The sequence below is a fragment of the Lissotriton vulgaris genome, chromosome 1_1 (genome assembly GCF_964263255.1).
Source record: "Lissotriton vulgaris chromosome 1_1, aLisVul1.2, whole genome shotgun sequence".
NCBI lineage: Eukaryota > Metazoa > Chordata > Amphibia > Caudata > Salamandridae > Lissotriton > Lissotriton vulgaris.
This window is the reverse complement of record NC_141685.1, coordinates 1,878,569,218-1,878,589,019: the sequence shown is the minus strand read 5'-3', so window position 1 is coordinate 1,878,589,019 and position 19,802 is coordinate 1,878,569,218. Positions and strand designations below refer to the sequence as shown.

Sequence of the window (19,802 nt, the reverse complement as noted above, 5' to 3'; positions counted from 1 at the left end):
ATTTAGGTTCAGGATTGTATAATATGATGCTATGAGGCTTGTATTGTTCCTATATACATGTGTGTGTGTGTGTGTAGCTTGTATGGGTAGTTTTAAACATATCAAACTTACAAATAACATTAATGTTAGATATAACATCCTTCAGGTCGAAGCAGCATGAAGTCTGAGTTGAACTACTCCTCGACACTGCCCCTGTCACCAGTTTTTGCCAATCCTCGTATTGCAATAACATGTAGTAAATGATTAAGGGTGTTTCCTTCACATAATGTGCTATTTTACTTGGGATGAAGGGAGCGGACAGAAGGAAATCAGACCAAGTAACTGTCAACATAATAAACGTAACATAGATATGGGGCAACATGAAAACATGTCAATCCGTGTACATTGTACATTTGTACATCTTGGAAGTGCTGGGCTCAGTGGAAAAACTGTAAGCTACTTATGGTTAGTTCTTAGTTGTGTACACAACTTCCACCCTGCGCAGCAGGGACATTCGTCCTGTAATTACAGTTTGCAAACGCCTCCTTGCAAGACTTTCTTTTCATCCGTGTGTTTTATATACAACAGAGAATCGCAAAGTCCTTTTAATCAAAAACAATGTTATGTTTTTACTAAAACCATTCACACAAGCAAAATGCACAACAAGTTTAATTTTTATACAGCCGTGCTATTATTATAAACAAAGTATTATATTCTTGTGCAACTGCTACCATGGATATTCCACCAATATTATTGGTAAGCCTCTGAAATGGTAGCACTCTACACTGCTGTCACTTCACTGGTATTTTCAAGACTGCTACAGTGAGGTGTTGCACAAATGTTATAAGGAAACACGCTATCTCTATCAGGAAGACTGCGCATTTCATTATTCATGGATTGATATCCTAGAAATATTTAATAACAAGAGATTGAAAGCAGAAAACATTGATTTTACTTTGCTTTTTAACATGGAGCATATTACATGAGGGTGCCAACTTTCAAAGTTTGTTCGCAACCTTTGGGATGTTCTGTGGAATATTTAGCAACTTCACAAAGTAATGAAGTTTTACACTTTGTCCCCTTTAGCATGAAAATTGTGAATTGTGTGACAATGTACGTTGCAAAAAGTAAATCGCGTAGACAAAATAGGCACAGAATTGTCATTGCAAAAACCTGCAAAATCTACAATCTGGTTCGAGGCCATTGACTGGAAGTGAACTATAGGGGTTTTAGAATCAGACTGTTGGGAGGCCTCTTAGTGGATAATATTACATACAACATGGACCACAAAGTCCATTTTGATAGACTGATCTCCAGCAGCAGCCCGTGCAGGTAAGAGCGATGGGGGCAGGGGTTGGGGGGTCGGGGGGAGGGGGCGGAGGGGGCTTTTCGACAGACGACAAGGGAGCATTCATTTTTTATTTAATTTTCCCTGGTAGTCATCAGTCAAATCCCCCACTGCCCCACCCCTCTTACTTGCACGGGCCGCTCCTGCTGATCTCAGTTACTTATGCTGACATACGGATCATAAACTGGAGACAGTATTTCCTCATAGTCAGATTACAGACGGTGAATTTGGAATTTGGGACTCTTCATCACAAAATACTTTTCTACCTATTTTCCCTGTTGTTGGGTCCCTCAGGAATCCTTTATATCTCCCATGTTATTTAACATGTACCTGGCCCACTAAAAAAATAAATAAAACAAATTTCGTTGTCCACGCTGCATCGCCAAATGTGATGCAGCGTGGGCAACAAAATTTGTTTTATTCATTTTTTTCGGTACTTACCTCTAATGGTCCATATCCCCCATTTTACAACCCCCCACCCTGACCCTCCCCTGCCTGACGTCACCGCCACAGTATAATACCCGGCAAGGGCCGTGCCTGCACACATCTCTCAGGAAGATTATTAGTATAGAGGACCTCCTTACCTCATCAATTAATGCCTTATTTACAGGACCCTTTCAATAATGGACTCTCCAAAGCTTATGTTATCTCAGAAAAGTTCTTTACTATTCTAAAGTGATTTCTTTTAAATAGGGAAACAAGTGAAGATATTCTTTAGTAGCTAACTCACATACATAGAAGAATGGATCCATACAGACATTTCTATAAATTAGTTCTTGCAGGTGCTCTAGAGCTGATGCTTTGGAAGATTTCAGCCCTGTCTAGAATGTTCTTGAAACTTTGAGAGGCTCTGTCTCTTTAATTAAATTCTCCAGAGCTCAAAGGAAAACTTTACAAACCTGTTATGAGGTACATATTATGCTTGGTCCGCCTATTTTCAAAGCTCTCCTAGACCTGGTTGCAATCTTGATCACGCTGCAGTACACCTAGGTAAATTATGTTCACCATTTTTTCCTGCTCCGTTTATTGCTTGTTCTAGCACATGTTTTCAAGGATGGCAGGTGTGGGTCCCTTTTGGGGTAAATCCAAGGCTAAGAAGTGTTTGCTGAAGGAGGATTCTCATATGATATATGTTCTACTCGGAAAATCTCAAGTCTGTAAATAATGTATTTATTGGTCAAGCATTCGATATAATCAAACTGTCTTTGTAAAACATAGCACTGATCTTGAATAGAAATTATATCAATGTTTTCTTTACTTACCAGGCTGTCTACGTCTATACTTGAGTTCACGGCCCATTGCAAGGTGTTCATTATGTTCATGGCCAAAGTGAGAACAATGCCAACTTTGCTTTCACCATCACCTGAAGGAAGGATACATTTATCACGTATCATTTACTATACTTAGGCCTGGATTAAAAAAAAAAGTCATATGAAGTATAATATTTGTATTTGCAGGTTTTCTCAAAAAAGAGTAAAGTGCTCCTAGCCTCTTTGTGTTTTGGATGCTAAAGCATTAATGCCTGTTACAAATATTGTAAATTATTATATCACCCATGTTTCTAATAAATAAGTGAAGAGCAGAGGCACTCCACAAACAACTCTTGCACCCAACACTGCTGCAACTGTGATGCAGCACACAAAATAGACTAGTCATCCTCTTATATTTTTAAGAAAGGAGATCTCTTATTTGCATGTAAAGAGGATTAGGTGTATCTACCCTTGAGTAAAGAAGGCTTAGAGTCCTTTTAATATGTCTTGAAAATTCTGTTTTTATTTATAGTAATTATAACATTTATCTCCAACGTGAGATATTCCATAAAATAGATGTACATGTATATTAGCAATTTTCTGTGAGCAGCCAACGTGTTCAGTGTCCCCTAAATGGCTCCGCGAGGTTAAACGGAGTTAATCTCGAGCAAGTTGAGACCATGACCTACTTGGGGGTTACCCTTGACAGCCGTTTGAGATGGAAAGACCAAACTAACATCCAACATCTCAAACTTGCACGGCTGACTGGCTGTCTCATAAAAGAGCAAAAAGGAACTACCACCAAGCGGGTTCTCCCAGCCCTCAGGATCTACGACGCTAAAATCACTACCGCCATTCTTTATGGCGCAGATCTTTGGGGCTATATGGACCTGCTCAACCTATTTAAAACCCAATGCAAGTTCCTTCGGAACCTAGTAGGCCTCCCACAGTCGACCCCCTCTATTCCCCTTTGTTTGGATCTAGGGTGCCCTCCGATCAACGAGATGGCTAGATTTAGGTTGGTGGCCATGTGGAGACGAATATGGACTTCTCCTGACCTGTTTCTCTTCGCAAAAGAACTAGCTGAAGTCAGGTCAATTACTGGATCTGGGAAAATTCCATGGTTTTTAGCTGTGAAAACCATTCTCATTGACATGGGTTTAGAACATCTCTGGTTATCCCCCTAATCTAACGCTTTCCCCTCTAAACAAGAGTTCAAATCCCTGTATTGGGCCTCGATCCGTCTAAAAAGAGTTTCACTCTCTAGCAATAATAGCCTTACAGGCAGGTTCCTAACATTTAAGCTTGATCCATCCAGAGAGCCCTATTGGGATGTAATAACCAAACCGTTAGACAAAAAACTGTATCATCAGTTCAGAGTGGGGTCCTTGCCTCTGAATTCTTTTGCATACAAATGGTCCACAGGGTCATCGATTAACTGTAAATGTTGCCCAGGACAGAAAGAATCGGAGGGACATTTTCTTTTTGCTTGTCCCAGATATTCTGTACCTCGAAAGAAATGGTTGAAACCACTGTTTCAGAGATCACCATTTAAAACCTCTGCGGAAGCCATTTGGGCCCTAAAGACCAACACTTCTGAACTATTTGTTGTAAGCCTGGCTAAATATTTGGGCTGAGCCTGGCTTTTAAGGTTAAAATACATGTCAGAGCTTCCAGGGCCCACACATAGTGTCTCGTAAAGTGATAAAATATATGTATATTGCTTTAATCATCTGCCTCTAGATTTTTCCATCGGCATCTTTTGCACACCAAGCAAGAAATGGTTTCCCATTAATCAATATGACTTGAAATGTATTACTAAAACACTACATGTTTTTTTTTATTAACTCAGGTTTCTCTTTTACCGACATTTAATGCTTTTTTTAACTATTTCTTTTTTTGGTTTGTTCGAAATGCGCTTAGTCTTTGTTCATGGATGTTTTGTTCTTCTCTCCTTTAAACTGTTTTTTTTTTTTCTTGTTTAAAATCTTCTGATTGTCTGTCTTATTATTGTATTTTAACGTGTCTTTTATGATTTGTTTAAAATCGAAATAAAGACTTGAAACTTGGCTCGATAGTCTTTAGCCTGGGGCTTTCTCAAGGCTTTTAGGATAAAGTTTATGCTTCAGCAAATTAGTTTTTCTTCATTTTCATAGTCCATATGGTTTAGGATTTATCCAGTTACTGAATTATACCAAGAATTAAACGAACCATATGGTCTATAAATATGAAGGAAATCTAATTTGCTGAAGCCTCAACTTTATCTTAAAAACCTTGAGAAAGCCCCAGGCTACAAAGCCATTTAGAGGGCGAAACACGTGTCATCTGCTCACAGAACACTGCAAAGATGCATGTACAACTTTTTGATGGAATAACTCACATGGAGACAAATGATATAATTACTACAAATAAAAAAGAAATTTGCGAAGAGACAATAAGCGGACACCATTATAAAGATCTCTTCTTTGTAACTTGTTGCTAGTAATACACCTGGAAGTGGTCATGGAGTGATAGCAGGGAGTGCATTCTGCAGATGAAATCTCTTAAAATAAATCAGAATTTAATTATATCTGACAATTCTTAACATAGACCTGCATTTAAGTATGTGAGACAATGCCCTAATAGACGTTAAAATATGAAGACAAGTTTGTTTACAAATTTACAAGCTGCTCTGACTCAAAAATGTGCTGGCCGGCTTGCAATTCTTGTGATGTTGAGGTGACACGAGCTTTCCCTTAACATAAGCATATTGATCTCTAACATTTATAAGTCTCCTGTATATAAGCGGAAGGTAATAAGATCACCAGACACTTAGCACTTTTTTTATTTGGCTCCTTCCCAAAGTAAGAATGTGAGATTGCAACTACATATTTTCCATCATCATCTCATTTTCCACCCCTTCCGTGCTTCCAGTCTCTCCCCATCCGAATGGAAGGTTATGGTGGTATTTTTTTCATAGGCAACAATTAGATATTCTGAATAACTAATTTGACAGCAATGCTTTCCCAATCTGCAATTTGTGAAAACTTTAGGATTCATGAGTGGTTTACCTGTTGTTGCAATGGATATGAAGGTCACAGCACTAAAGAAGATAACAAAGATCATTTCTATCCTCATCTGGAACCAGCGTAGCGTAGACAGGTAGAGAAACCAGTTTGCTGTGTGTAAATTTAGGGCTTTGTGAAAGAGGGTTTCAAAATAAGGCTGCCTCCCAAAAGCTCTCAGAGTCCACAGCCCTTTCAACGTTGTGATGAGGTGTGTAAAAATTGGGCTTCGAGCTGTAGAGAAAGTTGGATTCAAGAAAAAACAGTGTCACTTCATACTCAAAATTACAATGTATGTCATTTAACTGAGAAAAAGCATTACAAGTTGGCTACAAAGCCAAGATAGTCTTATAAAGGACCGGAACATTCATGCACTTAATGCTCAAAGCAGATTACTACAGTCTAGCGACCCTTGACCCTTTATTGGCAGGTCGCTCCCCGCGCCGCACAGCATCACCTGTGTGACCGTGCCCTTGAGCCCAAGCTGCTGCTGCAGAGTAGAGTTCGAGGCCCTCCTCCACCCGCAGTCTTCCACCTGCGCCTCATCCCTGGTGGCCAGTGATGGGCTGCAGGATTGCTGTTGTAATTGTATTGGTTTGTTTTAAATGTTATTTGTGGCGTTTCATTCCTCCTTCTCCCTCGTGTATTATTTCTGTGCCCTGTGCCCTTTTTGCCTCCTGTATCCTTCGCTGTTCCTAGCCCCGTTTTGTCCCGGTGCTGAATCCCCTGCGGTCCTGCCCCCGCTCGCCTATTTGTCCACTCCCTTCTCCCAGATGCACCTTCCTCCCCCCTCCCCTTCTTATGGCGGTCGATGCGAGGCTGTGCCGCGGGGCGCCAAAGGTGTGCTAAGGCAAGCCCGCCTGCGTCCGTCCGTGTCTGGACCGCGCCCAGCTCCAGAACCCCTGGCCCCCACGAACGCCACAACACCCAACACTGCTACAATGCCAGCACCCTCCATGCACTCAACACCGGTCAATCACACACCTGCTTCCTGGCCGCCCCAAAGAGCACCCAAGGACCCTTCTCCTGCTAGAACTGCAGCTTCACCAGCATCCGACCCGCCAAGCCACCCACTGTTAAAGAACGCAACCATCTCAGATGCATTCTTCTCAACAATCGCTCCGCCTGCAAACATGGCGTTGAACTCTGGGACCTACTCAACTCAACCTCCCCAGACTTCCCCTTCCTGACGGAGACCTGGATGACCCCTCCTCAGCACCCAACATCGCCATAGCCATCCCGGACGGCTACAAGATCACCCTCAGGGACCGCACCAACGGAACAGGAACATTCTCCTCGGGGACCTGAACTTCCACCTCGAGAACAACAACAACACCAATTCCACCACCTTGATCGACAACCTCGCCAACCTCGGACTCAGACAGCTTGTCACAACACCCACCCACTCTGCTAGCCACACGCTTCACCCCATCTTCTCCGCAAGCTCCCACGTCTCCTTCAGCCACACCACTGAACTCCATTGGACCGACCATCGCTGCATCCACTTCACCTTCCGGAAACCCACCACGCACAACTGCACCCAACAGATCCCCCGCCTCTCCTGGAGCAAAGTCACTGAAGACCGGCTAACCAACACCCTCGCCCGGAGCACACCCGCCAACCCTACCGTCCCTGACACCACCGCCTGCAACCTCAATTAGTGGATCGACGACTGCGCCAACACCCTTACCCAGATCAAGAAACCCTCCAACAGACACACCAGCAAGAAAGCCAGCTGGTTCACCGATGACCTCCAGGCCTCCAAGCAAGCTTGCAGAAAACTAGAGAAGAAATTGCACCATAAACCAACACCGGACAATTACGCAGCCCACAAGAATGCCACCTGCAGACACCATCACCTCATCAGATCCGCCGAAAGGGCTTCCTTCAAAGACCACCTAGACGACAAGGCACACAACAGCAAAGAGCTCTTCAACATCATGAAGGAACTCTCCAACCCCAGCTCCAACACCAACAACATCCCACCTTCGCAAGACCTGTGAGACTCACTTGCCACCTTCTTCCATCACAAGATCGAAAACATCCACAACAGCTTCAACGTCAACACTGCCCCGACAGCCACTGAGACCTCTGTCCCCACGGCCACCATCCGCACTGATCCCCTGCTCTCCTGGATCAACATAAGCGACCACGACACCATCAAAATCATGAACACCATCCACTCCGGATCTCCGTCAGACCCATGCCCACACAACAGCTTCAACAAAGCCAGCTCCATCATCGCACCCCATCCCTGCAAGGCCATCAACATCTCCTTCGAGACAGCGACCTTCCCGGAGAGCTGGAAGCACGCTGAGATCAACGCCTTACTCCAAAAACCCAAGGCTGACCCTAAAGACCTCAAGAACGTCTGGCCCATCTCCCTGCTCCTGTTCCCAGCGAAGGTCATCGAGAAGACCGCCAGCAGACAACTGACCCCCTACCTCGAGGAGAACAGCATCCTGGACCCGTCCCAGTCCGGATTCCGCAGCAACCATAGCACCGAAACTGCCCTCATCGTCACGACCGAGTGACATCGGCGCCCTGCTGGACAACGGCGAAATCGCAGCCCTCATCCTCCTTGACCTGTCAGCCACCTTCGACACTGTCAGCCACTGCACCCTATGCACACGCCTCCGGCAGAACCCAGAGCATCCGACTCCCCTTTCCGCTCCGAAGCCACCAAGATCATCTGCGGCGTATCCCAGGGCTCATCCCTTAGCCCGACATTGTTCAACATCTACATGGCACAGCTCGCCCAAGTCACCCGACTGCACGACCTCAACATCATCTCCTATGCCGACGACACCCAGCTGATCCTCTCCCTCACCAAGGACCCCTCAACGCCAAAACCAACCTCCACAAAGGAATGAAAGCCGTCGCCGAGTAGATGAAGAACAGCTGTCTGAAACTAAACTCGGACAAGACAGAAGTCATTATCCTCCGCTCCACCCCCTCGGCTTGGGACGACTCCTTGTGACCTACCGCACTGGGAACAGCACCAACACCCACCGACCACGCACGCAACCTGGGGTTCGTCCTCGACTCTACTCTCTCCATGACAAAGCAGGTCAACGCCTTCTCGTCCTCCTGCTTCAACACCCTCCGCATGCTCCCAAAGATCTACAGGTGGATCCCCACCGAAACAAGAAGAACGGTCACCCAGGCCCTCGTCAGCAGCAGGTTGGACTACAGAAACGCCGTCTACGCAGGAGCCTTGGCCAAACTCCTAAAATGACTATAATGCATTCAGAACGCCTCTGCACGCCTGATACTTGACATCCCCCTCCACAGCAACATCACACCCCACTACATGTGAGTAAGGTGAGGGTAGTAGTGCATATCCTCGTCCTGAAGAAGGGGCCCTTGTACCTCGAATCATGTCGACGCACTTTCTGAGGTTGCTGTACCTAAATATACAGTAAACAATCTCACACTGCACCCTTTTAACAATACCAGCCGAGGGCTTAATACATTTTTTTATTTTTCCACACCCTACGAGCCAGGTACTTTTTTAAACTATCACGTTTTCACCACCTCACCACTCACACTTAACCACTCTCCACACACCGACACATAATACATCTGAAGTGCTCCTACGCAGCCGTTAGTCATAGCAGGCCGCATTCTGTAGAGGGGTGCGAAGACCCCAATGATGGTAGAATGACACCAAGGGGCCTGTGGGTGTGTGAGGGGTATTCTAACAACCCGATGTGCTCCCCACCACTGTAGGGAACAGCACCACTACCAGAGTGGATTCTATTTTGTTTATGTGAATCATCTGGGGAGAACGAATCCACTTTTTTCTCCCTCCCTCCTTTGTTACAAATATATACACATTAAAGAAAGCCTTTCCTTTCTAGAGACAGGACCCAGTTGGATGAAGACAACATCTTTGTACAATATACAAGTACGGAGCCAGAGTGGCTACCAATACATAATGCCATTCAAGGACTTTTATCTAGGGAATGTCTGATGTTGAAAAGTTGGGCTTTCCTTGGTTTCTATTTAGGTGATATATCTTGATACATTTTTCAGAAGAGTTCCATTCAATGGAAAAGGTGGGCTAACTCATCTTATGGTAGGGTTGTCATTCACAGGAATGATTATTTTTGAGGATACTTCCCCATCAGACTTCACAAGAAGGTGGAATGTGCAGTTACAAGATCCTACTCTGCTACAAATCTTTCGATCAGGGTGGGAGCCTACACCAGTAATACAGTCCAGTTGCTCCTGCATGGTTTTCAAGCCTTTGCAGAGGTGTTGCAATAAGGAGCAGATGGCACATCCTAACTGGCGATCATGAAACATCAGGTCTTATTTTTATCTGACATAACCTTTGATTCCCTTTCCACTGCTGTGGACTGTGGTACAGCCATTTTTGTGAGAACTTCATATCCGGATGAGAACCTGGAATGCAGATAGTCCGTAAAAGACCTTTATGAGCCATCTCCTGTTTAACTGTACTAAGATTTTTGGCTCCCAGCTGAAAGACACGGGTGAGAAATAGGCTGAATATCGCAAACTTCATACATCAGTCGAAACTCCCGGTAAGGGTAGAGGTTTTGTATTCCATACAGCTTTTGCTAAATCACTTTCAACAAAGACTTCCAGTCATTCCTTTCATGGGAGGGGAAGTGGCCTTGTCACTCCTTCCACAGACAAGTCCAAGTGGCAAACTGGTGTCTCCTGAGCTCCCACAGTCTACCCAAAGTCATGACAATCTGGTCAAAGTTGGCGGGAGCATGAAGTTCTTTAACAAAGGTTGGGAAGCAGACGTTTCAGACACCCTAGTGCTACAAGTGGTATGGGAAGTCTGCAGGATTGAATTTTCCTCCCTTCCAGGTAACGTCTTTTTCTGAACTCCGGTTCCATGCAACCCAGTCAAACTTCAACCGTTACAGAAAGGGATCCAAGAACTTCTCGCAAAGGGAGCAATGTTTCCAGTCCCGGAAGACGAGAAGGATGCCATGCACCTATAGTTTCAGTCCAGAAGAGCTTAGGTGAGTTTCGACCCATCCTGGGTCTAAAAAGAGTAAATATGTTCTTCCCCTATCAAAGGTTCAAGATGGTGAACGTACAGAATATCATACCTCTCATCTCTCCAGACATTTTTTTTAGCATTGATAGATGTTCTGGATACTTACTTGCATATTACTATGCACCCTTCTCTGTGGTTTCTGAAAGCCTGTGCCTTCGGCCTCTACTATCAATTCTATATTCTCCCTTTTGGCCTCTCTTCAGCTCCTAGAGTTTGCACTAAGATCTTGGCACCATTGATGGGCAACCTGCACTCCATGGTCTTTTGGTTTTCCCAAACCCAAATGACAGGCTAATTTCTGCTTTTTTTCCCCAAAGCCTACAAGCCGTCCAGCTAGTTTGTTAGTGCCTGTAAACTCAAGGGTTCCTATTGAACGCCAGAAAGTCTCATCTGACTCCATCTCAGGAACCTCAATTTATTGGAGCCCTATTCAACACAAAACTGGGAAAGGTCTTTTTACCTCTGGCCAGTCAATGGAAGCGCTTGTCTCACCTTAGAAATCTGTTATGCTAGAGAGAGACTCCATCAAGGGAATGGCTGAAAATGCAGGGATATGTGGATGCCTCCTTGTTTCTGGTACCCTAGGCTCGACTTCCCCTCGTGTACCACCTCCTGTCTCAATGTAATCCTGTGTCACCGGACTTTGATGCTCTAGTTCAGATCCTGCCCACCATTTCAGGAAGTCACAGTGGTGGTTGACTACATTGAATCGCCCCCACATCCATTCACAATAACAATGGGTGCGAGCACTTTGGGCTGGGAAGCAGCTCAAGGTGTCTGTTCTCTGGTGGAATCCAGGAATTCATAAAATTGGAAAAAAGTGGCGTTTGTGCTCAAAGCCCTTATACATTCTGCTGCAAAGATCATAAACCAAGCAGTTAAGATCAGAATGGACAGTTAGGTCATAAGGGCCTATATGAATCATCTACAGGACAACCAGATTCCTCTGTAGGCCTCTCCGTAACACCAGCTAGAGAAGTGGGCTAAACTGAACCTTCTGTCCCTGACAGTGAGGGAGAGTGGGCATGCGAACCTGTGGAGCCAGACATTCTGCCGCCTCATATGCCTTAGGTTGTTACAGAAGATCAAAGATAGTTCTGAAGCTCCATTGGGCAGCCTTTTTGCTTGTCCAGAAGATGATCTCTTTAGGAACATCTGCACCCTTCTTCCATGTCAGAAGGCCTGGGGATAGATGCAATGAGTTTCAATTGGCCCATGGGTCTCCTTCATGTTTTTCAAATCATCAGTAGAGCAGTTTCCAAAACCAGGGACGAACACTCGGAAGTTCTGCTAGTGGTCCCCACATGGAGACATCAACCCTGGTGCCCTTCTTAGATACTCCATCTAGCAGTTCAACCTCCATGGATATTACAAATTGTTCCTTCTCCTCTCAGGTTTCCCTCTTTTCAGGGTAACTCTCTCCGTCGCCTCTCTCTAGGGGTCTTGAGATTGAGAGGCAGAGACTGGAATGTTTAGGTTGTTATTCTGACATTTCCCTTTCAACCCAGAACTCTAGGAAAAAAGAGTACACTTAGGGTTTATGAGAGGCATTGGCACAATTATTCTCTGTGGTGTGCTTGCAAGGGAAGGGAGATGCTTGAGTTCCTAAGAGATGGGTTCCACTTCCTTCTTGGTATAGCTGTTTCAAGTTTGGGAAGTCAGTGTGCTGCAATTAATTAGGGCTAGCAGGGTTCCTCCTATATCCAAGTTCGACCCTTTAGCTTCCCACCTCCTGAGATGTTTTCTTTTGAGAAGGTCAGAGAAGGTCACCTGTTCCTTCTTAGGAACTTCCCCTGGTAGTCAATTTCCTACAGGAACCCCCTTTGAGCCTCTCCCTTTGATTTCTTTAGTATATCTAGCTTCAAAGTTTTTTTTCCTTGTTGCCATTACTTCAGGCAGAAGGTTAGGTGAGATAATCTATTTGCAAAGGACAGCTTCTTTCCGGAAAGTTGTTTTTTTTGTTTATCAGCTATGGTATGGGCAATAAGGGTCACAGTCCTACTATTTCCCCTTTGGATTGCTGGAACAAGACAGTGGTTTCTTTGACATATCAGAAATCTCATCTTTCTGTTCCCTCTAATCTACAGTTTTTGTCCATGAGGGCGATGTCCTCCTAGTGGGCAGCGTTCAAGGGTGCATCCCTTAAAGACATATGTGCAGCTGCAACTTGGGTCAACCATCTTACTTTAATTGGTGATTATAAATTGAGAATGAAGAAGTATTTTTGTTCTTGGCTTAGCTGTCTTTTTAGAGGTCCAGTGATGTATATGGTGATAGTTTCATTTATTGGCCCTTCTTCGATAAAAACACTTTTTGCTCAATGACTGGAGAGTCCAATTTTTTTCTTCTAAATCAGCTTTTGTATATACTCATTAAGGCAGGACTGTGGTGAGGAAGATGGATGAGGTAGGGAATGACTTGGGACCTGATTCAGAGTTTGGCAGTCCTTGGACCACCAAACTTGGTGAGGCACAGCGGTGGCAGTGCGCAGCGGTGGACTGACCAATGTATTCTGAGTTTGGCAGTTGGACCGTCATTCGACTGCTGCAACGGCCGGGGATCAGGGATCCCTCTGCCGTGGCTCGGTTGTCTGAGGTCCATAAAATGCAGGCGGTGCTGCTGCGGGACAGTAAAGCCACCACTGTTTTCATGGCGGTGAACTTGCCATGAAAATTGTGGAGGGAGGCAACTAATGGGGCCCAACAAGGCCTCCTAGTGCCTCAGGGCCATGGGATGTATGCAGGGGGGTACATGGTTTACCCCCCTGTCTGCATGCACCCCTGGTTCCTGCACGCACAGAATGGTATTAACAGTCCATGTGGTGCAGGAACTTGTTTTGGTGTTCCCATTGCGCTGCCTTTCTAAGATTCACCGCCTAGGACCCCAAAGCCCTGCCTGCCAGACCAGGAGAATATGGCTTTGGCTGTGTGGCAGTGAGGACCAGGAGCGGCAGCCTGCTGCCACACCACCAAAGTCGTAATCATGCCGTGGGTTGCTTACTGGGGATCTTCATCACCACAATTCTACATTCCCTCTCTTCCATCCCTGAGAGAAGACGGGAGAAAAATATTAATACACTTTATTGCTGAGTAGTTCAGGAAGCACACGTCAGCCCTGTCTATATACGTCTGAAGCTGATTACTTCTTGTAGGGGCCATATTGGATGAGGTATGTGTGTTTTTATTTTAACTTGTATGGGTGAATTGTATATATTTATTTATTTGAAAAGTTTCAAAAGGGCAAACATGACCCTTGCTGTACAAAGTGGCAAAAGCATGAATAAAACCAGCACAGTGTAACAAATGATCTAGATAAGTCAACATAGGGTCAAACAAAAAGGGGAGGGTACAGTTTCAGACTGGCCCTAGAGCGAAATACCAATTTAACAGACAACCATAAAGTAAATCTCAACACCATAGATAAGTACTAAATTTGTAAACAGGGGGGCTTGAGAAGGAGTACAGGTTGATGCTGTTAATGTTCATTCAGGAATATCCAAGATGCAAGAAAAGGATTGGCTCTGATCTCGGGAGGAAGAGCGTTCCAAATTCTAGGAGCAGGACCGGAGAAGGCACGATTATAAGTTCTTTTATTTTCGAATTTGGGAGGTTTTAAAAGGAGGGAGGACGTACCTCTTAAGTTCCGACAAGAGCCAAAAAGTACAAGCTGGTTCACCAAATAAGCCGGAGTGTAGTAATGTAAGGCTTTATGCGTTAGGCAGACTATCTTAAAACATATCCTAGCTTCAATAGACAGCCAATTTAGTTGTATAAGGTCATGGGTAATGTGATTGTGTTTTTCGGAGCCTGTGATGAGCCTGGCCGATGCATTGAGAGTGGCCCTGAACGGGCCAAGCTCGCTTTAGGAAGCACAGCAAGGGTCACTAAACCGTATTCCAGTCGCAAGATAACCAGGGATTATACTGCAGGCCGGATGTCTTCAGGTAGAAGGAAAGGCTTGATTTTCTTAACCCCTTCGACGCTGATGACGAGCTGGGCTCGTCATGGCGTAGCCTCCTCGCACGCTGATGACGAGCCCAGCTCGTCACGCAAAGTGCGTTTTTTAAAAACCCAGCGTGCGAGCAGAATAACGCTAGCGCGCATGCGGTTAAGGGTGTTAAGTTTAAAGTTGGCTCCCCTAATAGTAGCACTGATGTGAGCTTGCATATTTAGGTATTTGTCCAAGGTAATGCCTAACGATTTAGCGGAGTCCACCACATGAGGGGTGCAGTTAAGAGCTGTGAGTTGTTTCAGCCAGTGCAGGGTGGGTGCAGAGTGGCTGTGGGGGGCACATCAGAAGGAATTCAGTTTTGAGAGTATTTAACAAAAGATGGTTCTGGGCTAACCATTGCTGAGTTTGTGAGAGAGCATCATTTAAGGCTATTATGTCACCTGGAGAGGAGATCTTCAAGCACAGTTGTGTGTCATCCGCGTACATGTGGCAATGAATGTTAGAATGGTTCAGAATGACAGTAAGTGGTTCCATAAAAAGCTTGAAGAGAGTGGGTGAGAGGGCGGATCCTTGAGGCACTCCAATCCTGACAGGGGTACTGGTTGCAAGGGAATGGTTAACTTTGATTCTTTGTGGGCGGTTATGTAAGAAAGAGGCAAACCACTTTAGGATGGGGCACGAGAGACCTATCCTATGTTGAAGAAGAGTAATCAACTTTTCATGTTTGATGGTGTCAAATGCTTAGGATAGGTCATGAAGGATCAGAAGACAAGGGACGTTTTGATCAAGGGCGTCATCCACAATGTGAGTTAGAGGCTATTTCAGTACTGTGTCCTGCTCTGAAACCTGACTGGTAGAGGTAAAGGAGTTGAAATTTCTCTACATGATTGCAGAGCTGCTTGTGGACGCATTTCTCGAGCAATTTAGCTGCTAGAGTTGTGATGATGGTGATAGGCCAGAAGTTGTTAGGATCAAATAAATCAATGTTGGGCTTCTTAGGGATGGGAGTGGCTTGCCCAATTTTGAGACAATCAGGGATCCTCCCCTGCAGGTAGATTCATAAATGATTCAGGACCAAAGAGGCAGAATGGCCGCATTGAGATCTTAAAAAAACTTAGCAGGAAGTGAATTTTTGAAATGATTGGAAGGTTTTAGGGATGCCATATCGTGGAGCAGCTCAGTGAAATCTGGAAGATGAAAGGAATTTAAAGAAGCGTCATTTTTGGGAGAACAACCAATGTGTAAATACACTTTATGATGCGGTGTAGTTCAGGGGCCGCAAAATGGGAAGCCAAGTTGCAGCTGCAGTACAATTTGTCTAGCTTTTTCAGAGAAGTGCACTGAGAAGTCCTCCCCACTAGGAAGAGAAGTCGTGGGAGTCGAGGTAGGGTTGGAAGAGTGGTTCGCTTGCTGTTTGATGATTTCAAAGAGTTTCTTGGGTCTATTTTTAGCAGCGTCCAGCTGAGCCCTGAAATGGTCAGTTTTAGCACTGCAGATGTGTTTGTTGTAGGTACTTTTCATCTTCCTTAGCTGAGAGAGGTTTGTGGCGGAAGGCATATTTTTCCAGAGCCTCTCTGCGAGCATAAGTTTAAGTCGATCATCATTTAGAGCACCATTAAACCAAGGTTTAGATTGTTTGACTGGAATCCTTTTGAGTTGCTTTGTCGCAATAGTGTCAAAAATATTAGCCACAGTGCTAATGTAGTGATCAGAAAGATTGTCAAGGTTGGTCATATTAAGGGGAGGCTGAAGGATTATTCTTGGTGATGGAAGTTAGAGCATTGATCTTGATGTTTCCCAGGTTGTGAGTCAGTTGCTTAGCTTTAAGCGGTTGTCCCTGTCTGCACATGATCTTTTCCAGGATGTGGAAGGAAATTTGATGATGCTCCAACCAGTCACATGGTAGAATGTCACCCAGTTGTATGATATTGTCTTTAGCAATGATAAGGTCGAGGGTGGCGCCTTTGTTGTGGGTAGGTCCCTTACAGACCTGTGAGAAGTTGAGATCGGAGAGAATATCCTTAAAGGAGCAGACTAAAAGATCATTAGTGTCATTCCAACGGAGGTTAAAGTCTTCAAGGAAGATATGGTATAGTTGGTCCGAACACAAGCTAATGATCTCCATGATTTACTCTATGAAGAGCAGATTATCACCCGGTGGATGATAAATCATGTGTAGCACACAGACAGTCTTGCCATTATTCCAAATTTTGGTGACTAGTTGCTCACAAGAAGATAGCTCACAAGAATACTGTGCACAAGCCATGGAGTCCCCCATTAAGTCAGGACTGTAGCGAGGAAGAGTATGAGTCGAAGTAGTGAAGATTAGCAGTACGTGTCAGAAGTTCAGTACCCACAGGAAGGGCTCACTTGGTGCACCTCTCCAGGTGACACAAGAGGTTTTGGCGTCTGTGCACACACTACATTATTGTGATACCAGAACCAAAGAAAGGTTAGGGTACCAGTTTCACATGCAGTCGGACATTCAGGGAAGGGGCCACACCCATTTACTATAACAAGGACATTCCCATCCCATGACATACTATGACTCCAAACCCAGTCCACATTCACCAGGCACAGTCCCTTCTCCACTTCCACAAGGAGTTGAAAATCCATCTTTTACAACTTGTCAGATGGTATCTACTCAGATTCTGAACCACCCCTGAAGAGTTTCTACTCCCACCTCTTTGTATACCATTTAAAGACCTGTCACTCTGCTCACTGACCTAATCCTTACCCAGAATACTTCTCATTCCACTGTAAACCACTGCCACTGATGCTGCATTCCTGATCTCCCTTCTCTGTCCTCCTTCTTTTGCACTAGTTACTGTAAAACCTCATCATGTTTAGTTTTTTCTAGGCTCATGCTACACTCATGCTATATAAATAACATATATATGATGGTATTTACACAAAATATTGAGTTAAAATTATCAAGGCACTCAAATATCGAGTTTTTAATATGGTGATAGACAAATATCGTGAGCTAGGAATATCGTTGACAATATTATCAATTTTCTAAGGTAAGTAATATCGATGTCAAAAATATCTATGTTGTTAATAATGTTTACGAAAATATTGTTGTAAATAATATTGTTTTTTAATTATGGATATGTATTTTAGTATATATTTAAATTCTATATGTTAGAAGTTGTATAATTATTGTAAATGTTTTTAAATATAGTTTTAAATTTGTTGTTGTTTTTAAATGTAATTTAATTGCTAATTGTAATTTCTAGCATCATAGAGTGTTGTGGGGCTTGTAGAGGTACAGTGTGTGAAGTAAATTAATTATAATTTATAAACAATACATTTTAATTATTTAATTGAGAATTAAATATGCAAATTGTGTAAATATTTTGTTTAAGTTATATTTTAGGTGTAGGTTGTGGGGTTTGTGGGGGTAACAGGTGGGTAGTTAATAAATTATAATGAATTGATATGAATTCTTTTAATTGATAACTAGTTATGTACATTTTGAAACGAAGACATTTTTTATGATATATTCAGTTGTAGGTTGTTGGGTTTGTATGGGTAAAGGGTGAGAAGGTAATTAATTATAATTAATTAATGATTATGTATTATTAATTATTAAATTGATAATTAGTTATGTAAATTGCTTAATTATTATAACTTGTAAGATATATTTTAGGTACGGGTTGTTGGGTTGTTTGGGTACAGGGTGGGAAGTTAAGAAATAATTTACTGATAATTATTTTTAATGTTTGATTAATTATTTAATTGATAATTATGTAACTTATTGTATTTGTTAAGTTATATTTTTCGTGTGCTCTGTTTAGTTTTAAAATAATTTTTTCATATATTAAACATTTTGTTATTTATTTGTTTGTTTTTTTGTTTGCTGTTCTGATTGTGGGAATATAGCATATTTCAATTAAATTCATATTATTTATTTTAATTGATCTAAGTATTAGAAATTGTAATAATTATGTATTTTAAAAAAAAAAGTGAAAATGTTGACACATAGGTTCTCATTGCGCTGCTGGTCTGACCGCTGACAGTTGTTCATGGGGCAGTCGGACCGCCGACAGCCCATAGGTCCGACCGCCATATCACGATACAGGCAGTCGTATCCACAGCTGTTGGATGCAGCACCACCACCTCCGCCAAGATCAAAGATCCTGATGGTGCAGCAGTCGGAGGAGCATAGCAGAATGGCGGCGGAACTGAAGCAAGCACTGCCTTTGGTATCCTGTATCCTTTTCCAACAGCCTTTTCATGGCAGAAACCCGGGATCGAGGAACCCAAACGGGTTCCCGGGCGATCATAGGCCAATGTAAAGTATCCCTGAAGGCACATGTAGTCCTCCACTTACTTCTGTGCACCGTGTGCCATGCACGACATGCAGGACGTACTGCAAGGAGGCGGCATGTGCTGACGACATTACAACTACCAGCCCTGTGGTCAAATCAAACTACGGCGGTCAGATCAGCTGCATGTGTGTCGGCGGTCAAACCGACCAGCATCGCAATAAGGCCCATCATTTTTTATTTTAAATACTTAGATTATTTTTTATTTAACAGAGTTGTTAAACTATGTTATTTGTTTGAAGTGAACTACTCTCTCTCTCTCTCTACTATCGCACAGACTGGAGTGGGAGTAGTACATGTTACCCCTCCTGAGTCCAACGCTTTCCCTACTATTGCACAGACTGGAGTGGGAATAGTAAATGTTCCCCCTCTTGAGTCCAACGCTTTCCCTACTGTTGCACAGACTGGAGAGAGAGTATTACATGTTACCCCTCCTTAGTCCAATGCTTTCCCTACTGTTGCACTAACTGGAGTGGGAATGGAAAATGTTATCCCTCCTGAGTCCATCACTTTCCCTACTGTTGCACATAATGGAGTGAGACCAGTATATTTTAGCCCTCCTGAGTCCAATGCTTTCCCTACTGGTGCACAGACTGGAGTGGGGGGAATTGTAAATCTTACCCCTCCTGAGTTCAACATTTTCCCTATTGTTGCACAGACGGGAGTAGGGAATATAAAATGTGTACACCTCGTCAGTCTATGCTTTCTCTACTGTTGCACCAGCTGTAGTCGGAATTGTAACTTTTACCCCTCTTGAGTCCAACACTTTCCCTACTGTTGCACTGACTGGAGTGGAAATAGTACATTGCATCCCTCCTGAGTCCAACGCTTTCCCTACTGTTGTACCGGCTGTTGTGG

The 19,802-nt window shown here is 43.8% G+C and overlaps 1 protein-coding gene across 2 annotated transcripts in view; it reads right to left on the bottom strand.

Moving 5' to 3' along the window:
* Positions 1-19,802, bottom strand: part of CFTR (CF transmembrane conductance regulator) — a 1,194,762-nt gene that overhangs the window by 174,865 nt on the left and 1,000,095 nt on the right. For both annotated transcript variants that reach the window (XM_086919414.1, XM_086919415.1), the window contains 2 exons: positions 5,628-5,855; positions 2,590-2,690 (listed from right to left, as the gene is read on the bottom strand). In XM_086919414.1, coding sequence (XP_086775540.1) covers positions 2,590-2,690; positions 5,628-5,855 — 329 coding nt within the window. The remainder of the gene's footprint in view (positions 1-2,589; positions 2,691-5,627; positions 5,856-19,802) is intronic.